The sequence below is a fragment of the Monodelphis domestica genome, chromosome 6, assembly GCF_027887165.1.
Source record: "Monodelphis domestica isolate mMonDom1 chromosome 6, mMonDom1.pri, whole genome shotgun sequence".
Lineage (NCBI taxonomy): Eukaryota > Metazoa > Chordata > Mammalia > Didelphimorphia > Didelphidae > Monodelphis > Monodelphis domestica.
In genome coordinates this window covers 62,577,963-62,594,858 of record NC_077232.1, presented here as the reverse complement: position 1 = coordinate 62,594,858, position 16,896 = coordinate 62,577,963, and the positions used below count along the sequence as shown (strand labels likewise).

The 16,896-nt window shown below is 44.2% G+C and overlaps 1 protein-coding gene across 6 annotated transcripts in view; it reads right to left on the bottom strand.

Annotated features, from left to right (window-relative positions):
* Positions 1 to 616: 616 nt before the first annotated feature.
* SBF2 (SET binding factor 2) overlaps positions 617 to 16,896 on the bottom strand; it is a 522,987-nt gene continuing 506,707 nt past the window's right edge. For all 6 annotated transcript variants that reach the window (XM_056802096.1, XM_056802098.1, XM_056802099.1 and 3 more), the window contains 7 exons: positions 11,611 to 11,738; positions 9,496 to 9,729; positions 8,256 to 8,360; positions 5,598 to 5,791; positions 4,786 to 4,873; positions 3,028 to 3,159; positions 617 to 1,919 (listed from right to left, as the gene is read on the bottom strand). In XM_056802096.1, the coding sequence (XP_056658074.1) occupies positions 1,821 to 1,919; positions 3,028 to 3,159; positions 4,786 to 4,873; positions 5,598 to 5,791; positions 8,256 to 8,360; positions 9,496 to 9,729; positions 11,611 to 11,738 (980 nt within the window). In that variant the 3' untranslated portion in view covers positions 617 to 1,820. The remainder of the gene's footprint in view (positions 1,920 to 3,027; positions 3,160 to 4,785; positions 4,874 to 5,597; positions 5,792 to 8,255; positions 8,361 to 9,495; positions 9,730 to 11,610; positions 11,739 to 16,896) is intronic.

The window sequence follows — 16,896 nt, the reverse complement described above, 5'->3', positions numbered from 1 at the left end:
GCCCAAGAAGTCTGGGCAGTCAGTGCACTGCATGGATTGTTGGAAAAATGGCCACATCAGTCTCTTCCTGGTTTGGGAGCCCCACATCTGCATTCTGAACCCACTCACCCCATTACTCCATGCATGCAAAACACAGCCCGTGCCCCAGCTGGCTTGGGTTCCCCAGGAAAGGCGGGATTGTGCTTTTTTAAGAAGTACATTTATTACAAGATGTTATTGTCTCTAAGTCATGTCACACCTACTTAATAAAACTGTTAAAATAACCTCGTTACCAAAGAGTTCTGTGTACATTTTCAACCTATGAAATGATGGGGTCCATATCTTACAAAGTACATAAAAAAGTACTTCATATACAAAGAAAAATACAAATTATGTGCAAAGGCCATTTTCACAGGTGGAAGTGTATAAATCGAAAATGATAGAAAAGTCCTTCATTCCTATTGTCTCCCTCCCCTCCCCTCCCCTCCCCCCGATTCCTTATATATTAAGACAACTCTTTTTTCCTAGTATGTATACAGTTTGAAGTTGGATGTTTGACTCTCATTCTTCAGTCCCCAGAGAGAGGGGTTTTGCTTAGAAAAAGGACCCACTGAATAACCAAAATCCTATGAGTGAATCAGTTTGGTTAGTTTTATATTAAATTACAAGCAGGATGTCTGAAAAATCAGAGTGTACTAAATCGTATATACATATTCTTTGCAATATTAGTCTGATATTTCACATATTAACATTTCCAAACAAGACACGATGCTCTAACTCCCTGCTGATGGAGGGAAAGGGTGTCTGCTCTGTAGCTTTTAGTTTAATAATCACAATGTTTTCAAATGGAAAAATCTAAAATTGTTCTTACACTTTCTGTGCAAAAAGTGTTGTCTTCTGTGTCCAATGCCACCCCCCCTCCCCCCAGCCTGTGGTTATCCTCCTGGGCCTTTGCCTCTTACTCCAGTTTGTTCCCACAGCCAGGCTCGGTTTTGGCAGCTGGTGGCAGAACATGGCGGCTGCCTCCTGACTGGCCACATGGCAGCACCAGGAGGATTTCAAGTACCTGCCTGCGTTATTGTTTAGTGCATTTATCATTGGGTTACTCTGTGAATACAAGTTGATAATGAGCGGAAGAGCACATAATGAGCATTCTTTCTTTCAGCCTTAGAAAAGCGATTTCTTTTAGAGTCTTTGCATTTGAAGACAAATTTTCTCCCATATTCCCAATGGCCAGAGCCCTAGGCAGTCACATGGCTTGTCTCTTCCTTCAGTTCCCCCAAGGCTGGACACATCAGCCCACCCCCAGCAGAGCTAGCAGCAGGCCTCCGGACATAGCCGGGAAATGTCCATGTCAGGTCTGATGGCATTACTGTTCCAATTATGAATGGATAGCATTAGAGGCTTTTTATTTTTGCATGTAAAACCATTGGCTCTGCCAAGTAAATCGTGACCCAGGCAAAAAGAGGGAACGTGTTTTCAAGATGGCGACGATGGGCTCTTAGTAACCGGCAGGGCTGGCCCAGACCGCTGTCCTGGTAGAGGCCTTGTCCATTAGGTGGCCGGGCTGTATGTTCTGCCCATCGGTACAGCCGGCGCCGGCTGCCTTCATGCTGAGGCTCCAGGGGATGAGCCGGACGGAGGGAAGTTGCCTGCGAAGGCAGAATCAACGTTCCTGCGGAGGCGAGTTAGACCAGAGTCTAGGCAGTAAGTGAGGCCACTTTCATCTGAGGGGAAGAGAGGACTATTCTCTCGGTACCAGAGTCCCATAAGTCTCTCCTGTGACTTTTCCTATTGGTGCGGCCAAAGGCCTCCCTCGTGCTCCTGCGTCCCTGCTCAGCTCAGGCATCGGAGATACAGCTCTGGATCCGATCCATCCACTGCTGGGCACTTTGGGCATCCTGGGCACAGAAGTTATACACTCGTTTGCTGGTCTTCAGCTACAAAACAAAAGAGAAACACCAGAGGTGAAGAGGCTTTGGCCAGGGCAGGAAGGAGCCCCAGTGAGGAGGGGAAGCGGCCCGGCTTTAGCTCACTGGGCGGTCAGCAGCGTCACACCCAGAAGTCCCTGAGGCTTCACTAACACTTCCGCTTCCTGTGGCTCTATCACTGCCTGGCCCCCTTCCCCCCCTCCCCCACTTCTCCTTGCGGCTTTCCAGAAATGCTGCCCTCTGCCAAGCGTTAAGGAAGAAATCCTGCCAGATGGTCAGAGGGGATGGACACAGGGTGGCAACCTGCCTCTGCTAAGCGTGTTCCCTGGGAGTCAGGCCTGGAGCCCACCTGCCCCACCACAAATGTGACACGACCAGGGGCCGCCATTTTCTCCTACTGGAGTTAGCTTGTGGCGCTCCAGGGCGTGGCCTAAGGATGGAACATCGCTGATGATCCTGCCGTGGGGTGAACGGAAGGGACAGCGAGCTATTTCAGGGCAATCTGGAGACTCCATATCTGTCTGAGGGAGGCAGGAATGCCATGGCCAAAGAACTCTGGTTTGAGCCAATGACGAAAAAAAAAAGGGATAAAAGCCAGTGAAGAAAAATCTGTGGCGAATATATGGTCAATGAGGATCAGGAAAAATTGACTCTCACATTTGGATCTAACAAGAAAAAAGCCTCCAGAAAGCAGGAGGGACTTTAGCTGATGCTGGCCAGTTCTGGCATTGTCATGGCGCTGCCTGCCTGGAAGCCAGGCAGGGATGGCTGAGACAATGCTGGGGGCTCGGGTGGGAGGAGTCCAGAGCAGAAATCTGTGTGTCAGGTGGGGAGATTGGCTGAACACGGTTGTTCCCATGACACCTGGCAGCAGTCAGGATTAGGACCAGGGGATTTGGCCCTACTGGCCTCTGCCTCCAAAAGGTTTGTTAATTGCTAAAATGCTTGTTACCTATTTCAGGTGGGGAGGGGAAGGGGCGGCTCTGGCTATTGTGGCCTCCTAGGGCTAAGCTAGCTGGTGTTGGGTGCCTCCTCCCTGGGTCCTGGGGCATGAAGGCGGAGGTGGAGGACAGGACTTTTCCTGACATGGAAGATGGTAAAGGCACGATTTACTTACATCAAAAAAGGCTTTGTCACTGGCATGTTTTGGGGCGCCCAGGGAGGGGGCTGCTGGAATGATGGTTTCCACTTCGGCCAAGTCAATGTGCCCTTTACAGCTCGTGTCCTCACCAGAATCATAGTATCTCAACTAGAACACAGGACACAGAGAAAACTAATTAGATATAGGTGAGGAAACTGCAGAGTCACCTGGTCAGAATGTGGGTGACTGTGCAAAGAAGCCGGGTGCTGAGGGCGTGGGGGGCAGTGGAGGAAGTCTCTGGAGGCAAGAGGATCCTGACCTCCTCGCCAGAGGAACCACAGGCACAACGGGGGACCGAGAGACCTGGCTTCAATGTTCTCTTCCATTGTTAGATCTGGGCTTCTAAGGCATTGTCAGCCTGGGAGAACTCCTGCTGAGGTGCACTGTGGACCCACTTCTACCAGGGCCCCTGCTGCACAGGGATCTACCTTGTCTCAGAGCTGAGCCACATCTACCCTGGGGATTCCACCCTTCCAAGGGGCCTGGGATCAGGAGTCGGGAGTCTAAGGATCTCAAGGCCCTAAAGTTGATGCTTGGAGGCAACCCTTTGTTTTGTTGAACCCTGGGCCAGCGTTGGGGCTGGAGGAGCACTTGTCTGGGGGTTCCCAGAGGGTCTTTTCTCAGGGTTGACCTAGATGAGCTCGAAGGCCAGATGGCCAATGCTATAGGATTCCAGGCCTGACTCTGGGCCCTGGGCTTTGCTATTTTTTCCCATCTAGTCCCACTGGAGTCTTTTACTGCGGGGCGCAGGATTTTCTTTATGACCTCTGTGGCCACCTTTCTGGCCTGGGATCGGTGGGGTTAATGAAAAGCCCGTGTTCTTGGGTTTTAAAGAACTTAAAATGATCAGCAAAAAATGTGAGTTGAGTGTAATTTCATGTAATTGTTAATTATGGCTACAACATGACATCGTCTCCTATGGTTAGTGGTTTGCTGGTGCTTTGGCCTATTCTGCAGACACTGGGATTTCTAGGACAGGATGATTTCAAAGTCCATCAAAAAGGCTGCCATCTGCTATCTGAAAACACATTCTCCACATTCCTCAGCCAAGAGCGTGACCTTTGCCGAACTGGCAGAGAGAAGGGAGAGGCAGGCTCAACAGGGCTCCAGCAGAGGGCTCCGGGGTGCACTTGGGGTGTGTGGGGCCTAGTCACATAACGTGGAGTGATGGCATCGTGGGTGTCTCGTCTTTCTCACCAGTTTTAAAGCTAAGGACAAGAAGCCTTGGGGAAGGCGTCCGTCCCGCCAGGCCCTGAAGCAGAGTACATGGCCTGGGATCTGAACTTTGGAGCTGAAAGGGGTCTCAAGATCATCGAATCCACCCTCCCCCCTCCCCCCTCCCCCCCCCCCCCCCCCCCCCCCCGGCGTCCCAGCTGCCCCTTTCAGGTTGCCTGTTCTTTCTGGGCCCCTCAAAGATTTCCTCTGAGCCGGGCTGGGCATGAGCAAACCCCGACCCATCTCCTGGCAATCACAGCTTCTGCTGAGGGCTGTGAGGGCTGCGCTGTGTCCCCTCCAAAGGCCGGCAGGAAGGTGGGATATCAGCACGAGCTTCCCTCCAGAGGCACAGGCCAGACCTGGGCCTTTGTGTAACGGATGCTTGTTGATGGGGCAGAGGGGCTGGGATCATTAGGACAAGGACAACGACATGCGTGTGCCAGTGAGTGTGGCCCCCAGCAGAGCAGCCACTGAAGGGCACCTGGGGGAGTGCAGTCCTTCTCCCTCCCCAAGTGTTACCTGATGCTTTGTCACATCCAACACAAACCAGCGGGGTTTCCAGCCTTTCAGCAGAGCTCCTCGTTTGTAGAGCGTCCCCTCAAAAGACCTGGCAGGGTGCAAGTTGGGGAGATGAGCTGTGTCTGGCTGTGTCTGGGCTCCCTCCCTCCCCAAGAAACTTTTCCCACAGGTGCTGAATGCTGCGCTCTGGATTTTCACTGTGTTTGGCTGCTTTTGACTGTGAGTTTGGCCCAGTCACCCCCCAGCTTCTGCTACATGGAAACCTTGGGTCTTTCCCATGGAACAATCACAGCTCTATCCCTGAGTGTGATGGCTCCTTACCAGACAGAAGAACCTCCCTGTGGGGTTGGATGGAACCCTTTTGGGAGAGCCAAGAGCCAGCTATTAATGGGTGAGGTTACTTTGATGACTCCCTGATTCCTAAAGGGAAGACCCCAAACTGGGGGACTTTTCTACTGTCAGGGAGCAGGTGTCACTAGTGCCCGATGCACATGGAAGAGCGATGGCTTCCCTCTCCATGGTGATATTCTTTCCAGGGGATGAGGGTTCATCCTTCCCACTCACTTGGTAAACAATGAGCTGATAAAACCTTCCTATTGTCCAAGGTGTAATACAGAGTGGGATGGATATTCAATGTGTACTCAGGTGAAAGTTAGTAAAACACTCAGTAAAAAGGAAACCCATCCTAGGATTGGCTGCCCAGGCCGTCCCATAAAGTAAGCCCAATCCAGTTAGGCACAGAGATGGCTCCTGGCCTGTGCTGGTGAACCCAGAGCTGTGATGGCAGGTGGCAGTGAATCAGGAAGGATCACCTGTTCTCGTCATTCTTGGAAGTAAACTGGCTGTAGAGGGTGGCTGCTCTCCGGTCCACTCCATTGGATGGGGAGATGCTGACATTCTGCTCCTCTCCCAGGCCACTGTCAGGCAAGTGCAACAGAGATCTCTTCTGATAGGAGTGGAGGTTGGAGGTCACAATTCCGGAGGAGCTAGAAGGGTGTCTCTGGGGCTGAAAACATAAAGCACATTTCTCAGGCCACCCTGGATGGAAAGCTGGGGAAATCATTTCTAAAACTCACAGTATGTCAGAAGGTAGGAGGCTACAGTAATTCAAGATGGATTTAGTCATTTTAGAGGTAGGTAAGACATCAAGGCTGGACATTCAGGTTTGGGGGTCGTTTACCTAGTTTAAACTTAATTCCAGAGGCAATGGGGAAGGCACTCAAACCCAAAGTCCTGGAGACATCTTTGGCCTCATGCTTTTTATCCCCAGAGCTGTGAATTTTAGTTTTACTCCACCCTGCTTAGTCTTTAGAATTCTAGCAACCAGGAATGTATACATCCCCATTTAAGGATTAAGTGTAGGGGAGGAAGATCCATGACCCGCATGTGCTAGCAAGTGACAAATCAGAAACAACTGACTAACCCCCTGGGCTGTCCTAAGCCAAGTTTAAGCTACCATTGGTACATGTGAAACACAGGAAGTGATGTAAAGAACTGCCTTTAGGGGGCAGCTGGATAGCTCAGTGGATTGAGAACCAGGCCTAGAGACGGGAGGTCCTAAGTTCAAATCTGGCCTCAGATACTTCCTAGCTGTGTGACCTTGGGCAAGTCACTTGACCCCCATTGCCTAGCCCTTACCATTCTTCTGCCTTGGAGCCAATACACAGTATTGACTTCAAGACGGAAGGTAAGGGTTTAAAAAAAAAAAAGAAATGCCTTTATATTTTGCACCACTTCCTGTGAGAGGGAACTTTTGGAACTTGACCCTGGAGGATCTCAGCATGAGACTTCAGACTGCTTTCCTTTAGACAGTCATGGTGAGTTACAAGGCCGACTCCCCTTTCCCTTGGCCTTCTGGAGAGGCCCCTTGGCTGAAGCCTCTGAACTCCTGCCTGGCTCAGATCAGGCCAGAGCAGATCAATTCCCTTTTCCTTCTCTCTCTCATTCTTAATTTCTTCCTTCTATTGTAAATAAACCACCATAAAATTCCATTCTGACTTGAGTATTTCATTGGGATTTAGAATTTAAATCCCTGGCGAACAACTAAAAATATATTCAGTCTCAACCCTAAATTTACCCCTTACAGAGCTAAGATCTCATTGGGTTTTGTCATCTCTTCTCTTGTGATATCCCTTGTATCTAATTCATTCTTTTTACTATTTCTACCTCCATAATCCATAATGTAGACCCTACTTCCTCATATCAGAATTACTTCAACAGCTTCATGTGTATGTCTTATGTAAGCAATGATGTGAGCTCCATGATGGCAACGGCCACGTCTTGTTTAGGATCCAGAACATAAAAGGAGTTCAATAAATTCCCATTGCCTGGAATTAAATTGAGGTTCAATTTCTAGCTGAATAATTCTTTCCGTTTCTGAAATAGTAAATTTGGTTGATTTTGTGAGGCTTGCCAAACTTATCTTTTAAGTTAGAAAAGTAGGGTTTGTGTGTGTGTGTGTGTGTGTGTGTGTGTGTGTGAGCGAGCGAGCGAGTGAGCGAGAGAAAGAGAGAGAGAAGACAAAGACTACATAGAGATATGTGACAGAAATAGGGAATGTTAATGAGTTAGAGAGCAAAATAGTTGTTTTTCAGAAATTCTGATTTCCCGTTACGATTTTTTTCCATTCACAATAGTTGAGCTGGCACTGCTTTCTCCCTAGCCTTGGGTCCTCTCTGGCAAGACCTACGCCTCTGCTTTCTGTCAACTCCTTCCAAACTGGAGCCATGAACATTACTGGGACATTTGAACTATTTATGCCCACAATGGGTGACTTCTGCTCCAATTGTTCCCAATGCCAGGCCTCTCCTCTAGTTTTATGCTTCAGGTGGCAGTGTAGTGTACTGGATAGATCACAAGGTTCTGAATCCAAAAACCTCAGTCCAATGCTGGCTACATTACCATGTGAAATGAGAGGGTTGGCCTGAAGGATTTCTGACATTCTATCTATCTTTTGAAGTTCAGCTTAAATGATGGATCCTTCATGAGCTGAGGCCTTCCCTGGTCCCCTCAGCTGGACCCGGTCACTTCTACTCTCATTTCGTAGCACCTTACAGTCTTCATAGGGAATCATCACATACTTGCACATGCACGTGTGTCACTAGTCTAGTCACCCCCTCCTAGATGCTAAGTTGCTGAAGGACAATGACCACACGTCCATCCTAGCAGTTATAGCTGTATCTCCCCCACCACTCTGAGCACATTGCATTGCACATAATAGGCATGACTACTGAAGATATGAATGGATCAGGGAAACAAGCATGATCCGCTTACACAAGGACACAAGGCAAAGTGAGACACTTATGAAGTTGTGCCTTCTCTAGGAAGAAGCCAGGCCTTTTGGGATATCCAGGGGAGACTCCAGAGCTGTCTTGCTTTCAAAAATATCCTATGAAGCAACCTGAAAAATGATGGCTTAGAAGCTGTAGAGCCAAGGCAGACACAGGAAGGTATTTGTTGGACCCACTTACTTGGTCTTGCTTTGTGTCTTCCTTAAGATTCACATTCACTCTTTCCCATAGCTGCTGCCATCTTTCTGGGGTCTGGTTCAGTTTGTGTTCTAATCTTTCAATTTCCTGCAGTCAAGGAAAAAGGGTTGGTGGAAGGTAAGTATTTCAGGCTAAGTGATTCGTTAGCTATATCACATTCGCAGCCAAGTCTGTGAAGGACAGCAGAAAGTGGACACTGAAAAGCCCAGATGAGGAGCTGGTTTAGGGCTCTGGCAGCAGAACTTAATAATAACTGTGTTCTTTCTCAATAGCAACCAGGGGGAGAAATAAAACAGGGTCTTTGCTTGGCCCCCAAAGCCAGGATCTCTCTGGTCCAGGTGGTGGGGGTCATCCTTATGCAAGGCTCACATATGGAAAGTGATGTTTGGAGAATTCCAAACAAAGCCTTTTAGTGGGCGAACAGTTTTAGATGACAGAAGATGAAAATGCCCCTTTCCAAACCATCATGGAGCCTCATGGAGCCATCATGACTCTTTTGGTATATCCCTGCCACAGGCGGCAAAACAAATCCCACAGGAAAAAGGTCCATGTTGGGAAAGATGGACTGAAAAACAGATACATGGGGACGAGGTAATGATATCTGGCCATGCCTACGCCATCTGTGCCGTCTTATGCTCAGAAGCTTGCCAGCCTCAGCTCGACAGAGGCAGTAGCAGGAGAGGCAGACCGCTATTCCCAGTTTATCTGGGACTATTTTTCCAGTGGAAGGCAGCTCGTTGGGCCCTCATGACCACTACAACCCTTTTCCTTGCAGAGGTAGGTAGGCTCTTTTTTGAGGTGTTAGCCATTTTACAAGACTCTTACATATGCCACATAAACTATGCCCCCAAACTGGCCTTGCTCTTGTCGTCATTCTGCTCATTCAAGAGAGACCAGTTACTACAGCAGTGACAGCCAGATACCAAACTTTGCCAGCTCTACTTTTCCCGATGATGTTTCTAAGTAAAACTGGTTTTCTTGTGCATACTCGGAGGTTTTCCTAAGTATCGTCTTTGAGTACCAAGAGCCATGTGTGTATCTGTTTATGAAAGCAAGAGAAACCCAGCCCAAGCAATGACTTCCTTAGGACACGGGAAAAAAATCTCCTAAGGCCCAGGCTCGAGCTGAATCCAATTCTTGGCTTTGTAGCTGGAGGAAGAAGTGGGCATCTGTGTCTGGAGGCAACTTGTGGAAAAGGTACTTTTTGAGTGTGCTGACTTACGCTGAAGAGGCTAGTGATTGCATCTGGCTGGACCTTACTGACGTCGTCATAGCACGGCCACACTATTCTCCTGTTGCTCTGTGGCCTGGCCCCGTCTGCTTGCTCGGCTTCATCGTAAGGTGTGGATTTTATCAGCAGCATTGTCCAGTCATAAGAAGGCCCCGTGGCCAATGTTTCTTCCATGTAATAATCCCATTTCTTCAGGCTGGATACATTCACACTGGGCTTCAGTGCCTATTTAAATGGAACATTACAATGAACACCATTACTTTGAAGGCTGAACACCTTTCACAACAAGGGGAATCTGCCCTTTCTGGACCCACATGCCGGCTTCATGCAGTGAAGCAGCTCAAAGCAGTAAAATCACGATTCTTTGAAAGTGTCAGGACTCAACACAGAACATTTTGCCCATCGCCTGGGCAGCGATGCTCTCAATACCAGTGCTGGGGAGCTGGCTTTCTCAAGCAATTTAATTAAAAACATACATTTAGAGCTGCCCATGCCTTGAGCCAAAGGGCTTCCTCATAAGGGGAAGGAGTGATGCCTTCATCCTTTTCCCCCTCGAAAATCATTCCAGATCAAGAGAGCTGCCAACCTGAGTAACTCTTCGACCTTGGGTTCTGTCTCTGCAAGAGGTACCTGGGCCATCTGCCTCAAAAGCATACTACATATGACTACCGATCTCCATGACAGCCTCCTGTGCTATGTAAAATGGAGATTTGAACCCTAGACTTCAATCCCCAGAAGTCCTTGGTATTTCCCAGAATTCCCAATAATCTCACCTGAGTCTCCACCTGGGCGAGATCACAATGAGTATTTAACTGGCTCTCTGCCTCACACGGGCCTCTCTACTCAGCCATTGCAATGGTGTAGTAAGTAAGCTAACCCCGGGCATTCTGAATTGGCCAATCAGCCATGGGCACATGGTGTATTTTCTTTGTGCCTTGATTTTCTAATAATCCTTAATAAACCTCACAAAATATAATATTTCTATTACTAGAGACTAAATTTAATTTTTACAGCTAGGGAAATGCTCCAAACATCTTCATTCCCCTTTAATTAAGCCATTATAGTCCCGTTATTGTATGACTTCCCTAAAATCTCTTCTGAATCAATTTTGATTTTCATCCTTTCCTATGGCTAATGAATTTGGCCAGGGGCCTTCCAGCCATGCTGAATTCCTTTTCTACATCCTAGCCATGTCCTTTCCAAGCTCCATACTCTTCTAGTGACAGTGTTCTGAGACTGAGCTAGCCCAAATCTAGCTCATCCAGAAGATTCACAATGTTTCAGATTTCAATCCTAGTCCTTCCAGAATTGTTCCTGTTAACCTTGAATCCTCATCTTTTTTAGTCTGTCTTCACAGAGGATAGCCCTCCTCTGCCTAGCCCCTTGCTCAGTCAGTTGTCCTTCTCCGAACCTTCTCTAGTTTCATGAACTACCCTGAGAACTCCACATAGAGACATGCTGTGATGCTGCATGAGTGCTAGATGACCAATTACTCTGCCTGATGAAAATTTAACATCTGGCTGGCCTATGTGGCTGTGAGGCCTCCCAGCCTTGTCTGCCATGTTTAGGACTCCCACGTCCCTTTGGAGAGTTCAGATATTATCAGAGTAGAGAATTTTGCTTTACTTTTCTCTATGGTGTTATTTTGCATTTAGAAACACTGGAACTCATCTGCTCTTGTGTATCTCCCACATGCATCTTCTCAAGACCTTTCCAAAACTTATTGATCACCCTCTGTTTGACTTCTTATGACCTGGAAAGGCTTACTATCATTTTACAAACTTGGAAGATTTCACTGACCATGTCTCCTTTCAGATGATTTATTAAAAGGCCCAATAAGACCAGATCTGAGAGTGGATCCAGCAATGATCCTTAGGGAACTACTTTTTGTTCCCTGTTTCCAAGTTAGGAAAGTTCCTTCCCTGACAAAACAAGACCCTTCATCCCTACCCCACTCCTATCCCAACCCCAAGGTGCCTTTGGTGTGGAACTTTTCTGAAAGGCTAAATAGATTATGGTCAGTTTATGCTATTTTAATTAAACTCAGCAAAACATTACCTCCAGGGCAATGTTAAAAAAAATCAAACAAATGATTTCTCTGAATACCTCAGTTTCCACTGGTGCATATAAATAATTAAAAAAGATAGGGCTCCTCTTGTGCATCCTCTCAATACATTCCCAAATGCAAATTCCCTTTTTGGCATGCTTGTCTCCTTTATCTTCAAACAATGTTCCTTAAAAACAACACAAGAGTAAGAGTTAGATACAATGAAACTTATAAAATTGTGTGATAAAAAATTTCAACAATGAAACTTATAAAAATGTGTGATAAAAAATTTCAACAGAAAATGGAGGAATATTTTATATGGAACTAGGTAATCACTCAATAAACATATATTAAGCACCTATTATGAGCCAGCTACTAGGCTAAGTGCTAGGGAAAATGAACTTAATTAAAGAAGCCATAGCAAATGTACCCAAGCCTTAAAAACAAGGGGATTTTGTAGAAAAGAAAATGACAGCTTCCACAGATCAGTGGTAATGGAAAGAACACTGAATTTGGAGAAAGAGGATTCTGAGCAACCCAATTAACTTCCCTGGGCCCCAGTTTCCTCACCTGTAAAATGACAGGGAGGAGAGGGATTGGTTACAAAAACAAACAACTCTGAAAGACTTCAGAATGCCACTCACCAAAATGACTAGTGTGATTCTAGAGGGCTGATGATGAAGCCTGGTATCTACTGCCTAACAAAGAGGTGACCGACTTAGGGTACAGACCGAAAGCTAATTTGGGAGTTTGTTTTGTTGACTGTATCTATTTATTACATTTTTAGTCCACCAATAACTCCAAATTTTTGTTTAGATAAACTACTATCTATATATATCTATGCCTGCCTCATTTTATGTTTGTAAAGTTGACTTATGAGAGCAAGGGTATTATTCCTATTAAATTTCTTGGCCATTTCCAAATGATGCTACCTATACTCCAGCTATCCTTCTCATTTCTTCTTGTCCAGACTCATACTGTGTCTTAACTTTGCTGGAAGCAGGCTGCCACACCACTTCCTAGCTATTTCTAAACCAATCTACCCTTGTTTCCACTCCATGTCTTGTCTTTTCCCAAAGGAATTTTGTATCCTTGTATTTGTATCCTTAGTATCTGACACAATGAATGACATATGCTTTTTTAAAGAGACTTTTACGTTATTTTTTCAGTTCTGAATTCTTTTTGTTCTCCCCCACCACCTAATGAGAAGGCAAGAAAAACCAAACCTATTTTAAATATGTATAGTAATACAAAACAAATTTTTGTATTAATCATAAAGATTTTTTAAAACTAGAAAAGAAATAAAAAAATGCACTTCTCTGTCTGGAGAATGAATTTTCATCATGGGTACTTTGTAATTGTGATGGGTCCTTGTGTAGTCTTTCATAGTTGATCACTGTTACAATATTGCTATTACTGTGTATATTGTTCTCCTATTTCTACCCACTAAACTTTGCATCAATTCATATAAGTCTTCCTAGGTTTTTCTGAAAGTATCCTACTTGTCATTTCTTATAGAAAAATAGTATTCTACCTCATTCATACAAAATAACTTGTTTAGCTTTTTCACATTTTATGGGAATCTCTCACTTTCTGAATCTCTGCTATCACATAAAGAGCTGTCATAAATATTTTTGTATATATGGGTCCTTTCCCTCTTCTTTGGTCTCTCTGGAGTATATAGACCTAGTAGCAATACTGCTGGGTCAAAAAGTATGTAGAGTTTAATAGCCTTTGGGGTACAGTTTCAAAGTGCTTCCCCTAATGATTGAGCGAGTTCACCAACTCCACTAACAGTGACTTTTTAAAAATTTCCTCTCCAGCATGTCATGTTCCCTTTTTGTCATTTTAGCCTATCTGATGGGAGATGGAACCCAAGAATTGTTTTAATTTGCATTTCTCTAATTATTAGTGATTTAGAGCAATTTTCTATTGCTATTGATAGCTTTGATTTCTTCCTCTAAGAACAGCTTATTCAAATCTTTAACCATTTACTAATTGGGGAATGGCTCTTATTCTTAAAAATTTGACTGTGTTTCCTATATAGCTTAGAAATGAGACTTTTATCAGAGAACAATACTACAAAGATCCCCCACCCCAATTTCCTGCTTTTCTTCTAATTTTAACTGCTTTGGTTTGATTTGTATAAAACCTTTTTAATTTTATGTAATCAGATTTTATATCCATTACAGATAATGCTTGCTTTGTTTTAGATAGATAATACTTCCCATTTTAAGTAAATATTTGTTCATCCCTGTGACTTCTAGTGTTTTTAATAGGACAAGGTATTTTATTTTGTCAAAAGCTTTTTCTTTAACTGCTGAAATAATCATCATATTTTTATTGTGGTTTCACATTTTCTCCTATTTTTTTAGTCTTTTGACTTTTATTATTTCTTGATGCCTCATGGAATCATTAGCCTCCATGAGATATTAGCTTGCATTTGTCCAATTCTATTTTTTAAGGAGTTATTTTTTCCAATAATGTTCTGATTTATTTTACAAAGCTGCTAATTCCCTTTTCATTCCTTTTTTGCTTAGCTCTCATTTCTTTTTTCATTTTTTCTTCTACTGTTCCAACTTGATTTTTAAAGTCATTTTTTTTGTCTTATAAAAATACTTATTTTTAATTCTTCTAAGAATTTCTTTGGGTTTGGGACCAACCTACATTTTTCTTGAGGCTTTGCTTATAGATATTTTCAAGTCATGGTCTTCTGTGTTTCTGTCTTGAGCTACTCTGTCACTATACTAGTTCTTTTTTGGTTTTCCATTCTTCCAGTCTACTGTAAAGGATAATTTAATTAAGCAACTTCAGTTTATATTTATTACTTAATGTCTCTGCAGAGCTGTGTAACTTCTGCATGTAATCTCATTAAAGAATCAGTATTTTAATAATAAGTTATAAGGAATAATCCTAATTATTAACTGATTAAATAATTATGCATGAAAATCAGTAATCAATAATCATATTGTGAGTAAAAAAACAAAGAAAATCCCTTGAAGTTCTTTGACAAGATATCTTTGCAAAAGGGAGTTGTGTGTATGGCTTTAGCATCCTGGAATATATGTAGATGCACTTAAGGCTGGAGATTTATGATATCTTAGCCACAAAAAAGAGATTATGTAACTGGCTCTAAAATAAGAAAACCCCCTGATCTTCTTGAAGGAGACATCCTAGAAAATTAAAGAAAGAAGTAGCTGACCAATTCCTATTTTCTGGGGGGAGTCTGTATAATCTGACTCTTTTGCACAGACTATAAATATTTGGTCGGTTCCATTTCTCAGTGTCCAGACCCCGAGGTTGTGATTGTACTGCTCCCACAATAAATGCCAGTTCATCTCATACTACTTCTTGACTTTGGGTTTTATGTTACTGTTAGGCTCTGCCAACTTCTAGATGTGATGTCTTGTGTGAGCTTGTTTGTTTATGTACTTCTGCTGCTTTCACACCTCATTCTGGGGACCTGGAGGCTTTTGGTGCTTCCAGGTAGTGTAATCTGGAGAGAGGTTGTTCACTACTCTCTTGGTCTGAGCTCTGCACGTTTCTGACCCTGGTTTGGGTCTGTTGGCTCATGTGTAGTTGAGTTTCAGTAGATTACTGCTGGAGTCAATCAATATTAACCTGCTGGGAAGCTCTGCAGGGTCGGAGAAACTGAACTGCTTGATTCCTTTTTAGTCTTTGTTTCCTATCTTGGTAATTCCACTCTAGGCTTACGTGTTGGACTAGAAGTTAGAACTGTGTCCCCTCTCTGTCTTTGGGATCAGAGCATTATGCTAAGTTTTAGAACTTGTTCTATGCTCCATACACATCTGGGGCCTCTCTTGCTTGCAACTGCACCTCCTTACCCCAGAACTGTGACATGGGTAACAGAGCTGCCAGATTGTATTCATTCCTACTCCCAATGCTGGTTCATGAGTCTCCTGGGGGCTCTTTCTGCACATGTGCTTCCCATCCAACTTCAGTCTCAGCCCCCTTACCACTCTCCTTGGGTGCTAAAATGCTTTCCCCTGCAGCTGTTACACTATGCTCCTGGCAGTCAAAGCTCCAGTGTCTTCAGACCTCTACCTTCCTAGATTGCCTCTGGCTGGAAAAATGACTTATTCTGACTTTTTCTTGGCCTTCTTGATCAGATTTCAATCTGGTGTGTTTTCTAGGTTATTGCAGAGGATGTATATTAGGTGAGCTGGCCAAAAATGCTGACTCTGACTCCATCTCCGTAGAATTTTTTTTAACCCCTACCTTCCATATTAGAATCAAGACTAATGTTGGCTCCAAGGCAGAAGAGTGGTAAGGGTTAGGTAACTAGGGTGAAGTGACTTGCTGAGGGTCATACAGTTAGGAGGTATCTGAGCCCAGATTTGAACTCCAGACATACCATCTTTAGGCCTGGCTCTCTGATACACTGAGCCACTTAGCTGGCCCCCATACAGTTTTTATATATGCTTTTTTTCAATTATTTGTTCCCTCATTAACATTTTACCCCTGATTTTGGCCCATATTCTGGCTTGTAAAAATCCTTTTGGAGCTTGACTGTCATCCAATGTGTTGGCTGTCTTTCTTTGATTTAGGTCATTTCTAGATCTGACAAGCTTGCTAGCTATACTTTTATCCACATCATTAATTTCAGGTAAGCCCAGGCTACTGAAGTACTTTAGAGAGACCTATTTCCAAGCTGATAATCAGATCCTTAATGACTACTCTGAGTTTAGCCATTCAACTAGTTCCATCTCTATTAAATGCTACTACTGTCTGGTCTACTTAATTCCTTCTTGCCCACTACCATCAGAGACTTTAGGAATGCTAAAATCCAGACAAACTAAACTATATCTACTGTAATTTTTCGATCTCTTAGTCTAGTAATCCTGTCAAAAAAGGGAAATGAGGTTAGTCTGGCATGATCTGTAACTTAAAGATCCATGTGCCCTCTGGGACACCTGCTTCCTTTTCTAGATGCTCACTACTCTTCTGATACTATACAATATACTTTTGCCAGGAATGGGAGTTAGCTCATTGGCCTATAACATGCAAATTCTACTCTTTTCCCTTTGTTGAAAAATCAGAACAATGTGCAATCATATGCTGCACCCCACTACATAATTAAATTTTTTCCTCAGTCTGTACTTGTCAGACACAAGACCATTTAAGGATTTTCCTTAATTGTTTAGTAATGATCATGGTGATTTCAGCTGATAGAGAATAAGGGTGGTTCCAATCCTGATGCACAAAACTTAAAAAAGGTGATGATCATAGACATATTTGGAAGACCAATTCAGCAGGTTCCAAGTAGTTCTTTTATATTTCCTAATGAATTAAAATGGTCTGTAACCCCTCATCACATTTCATCT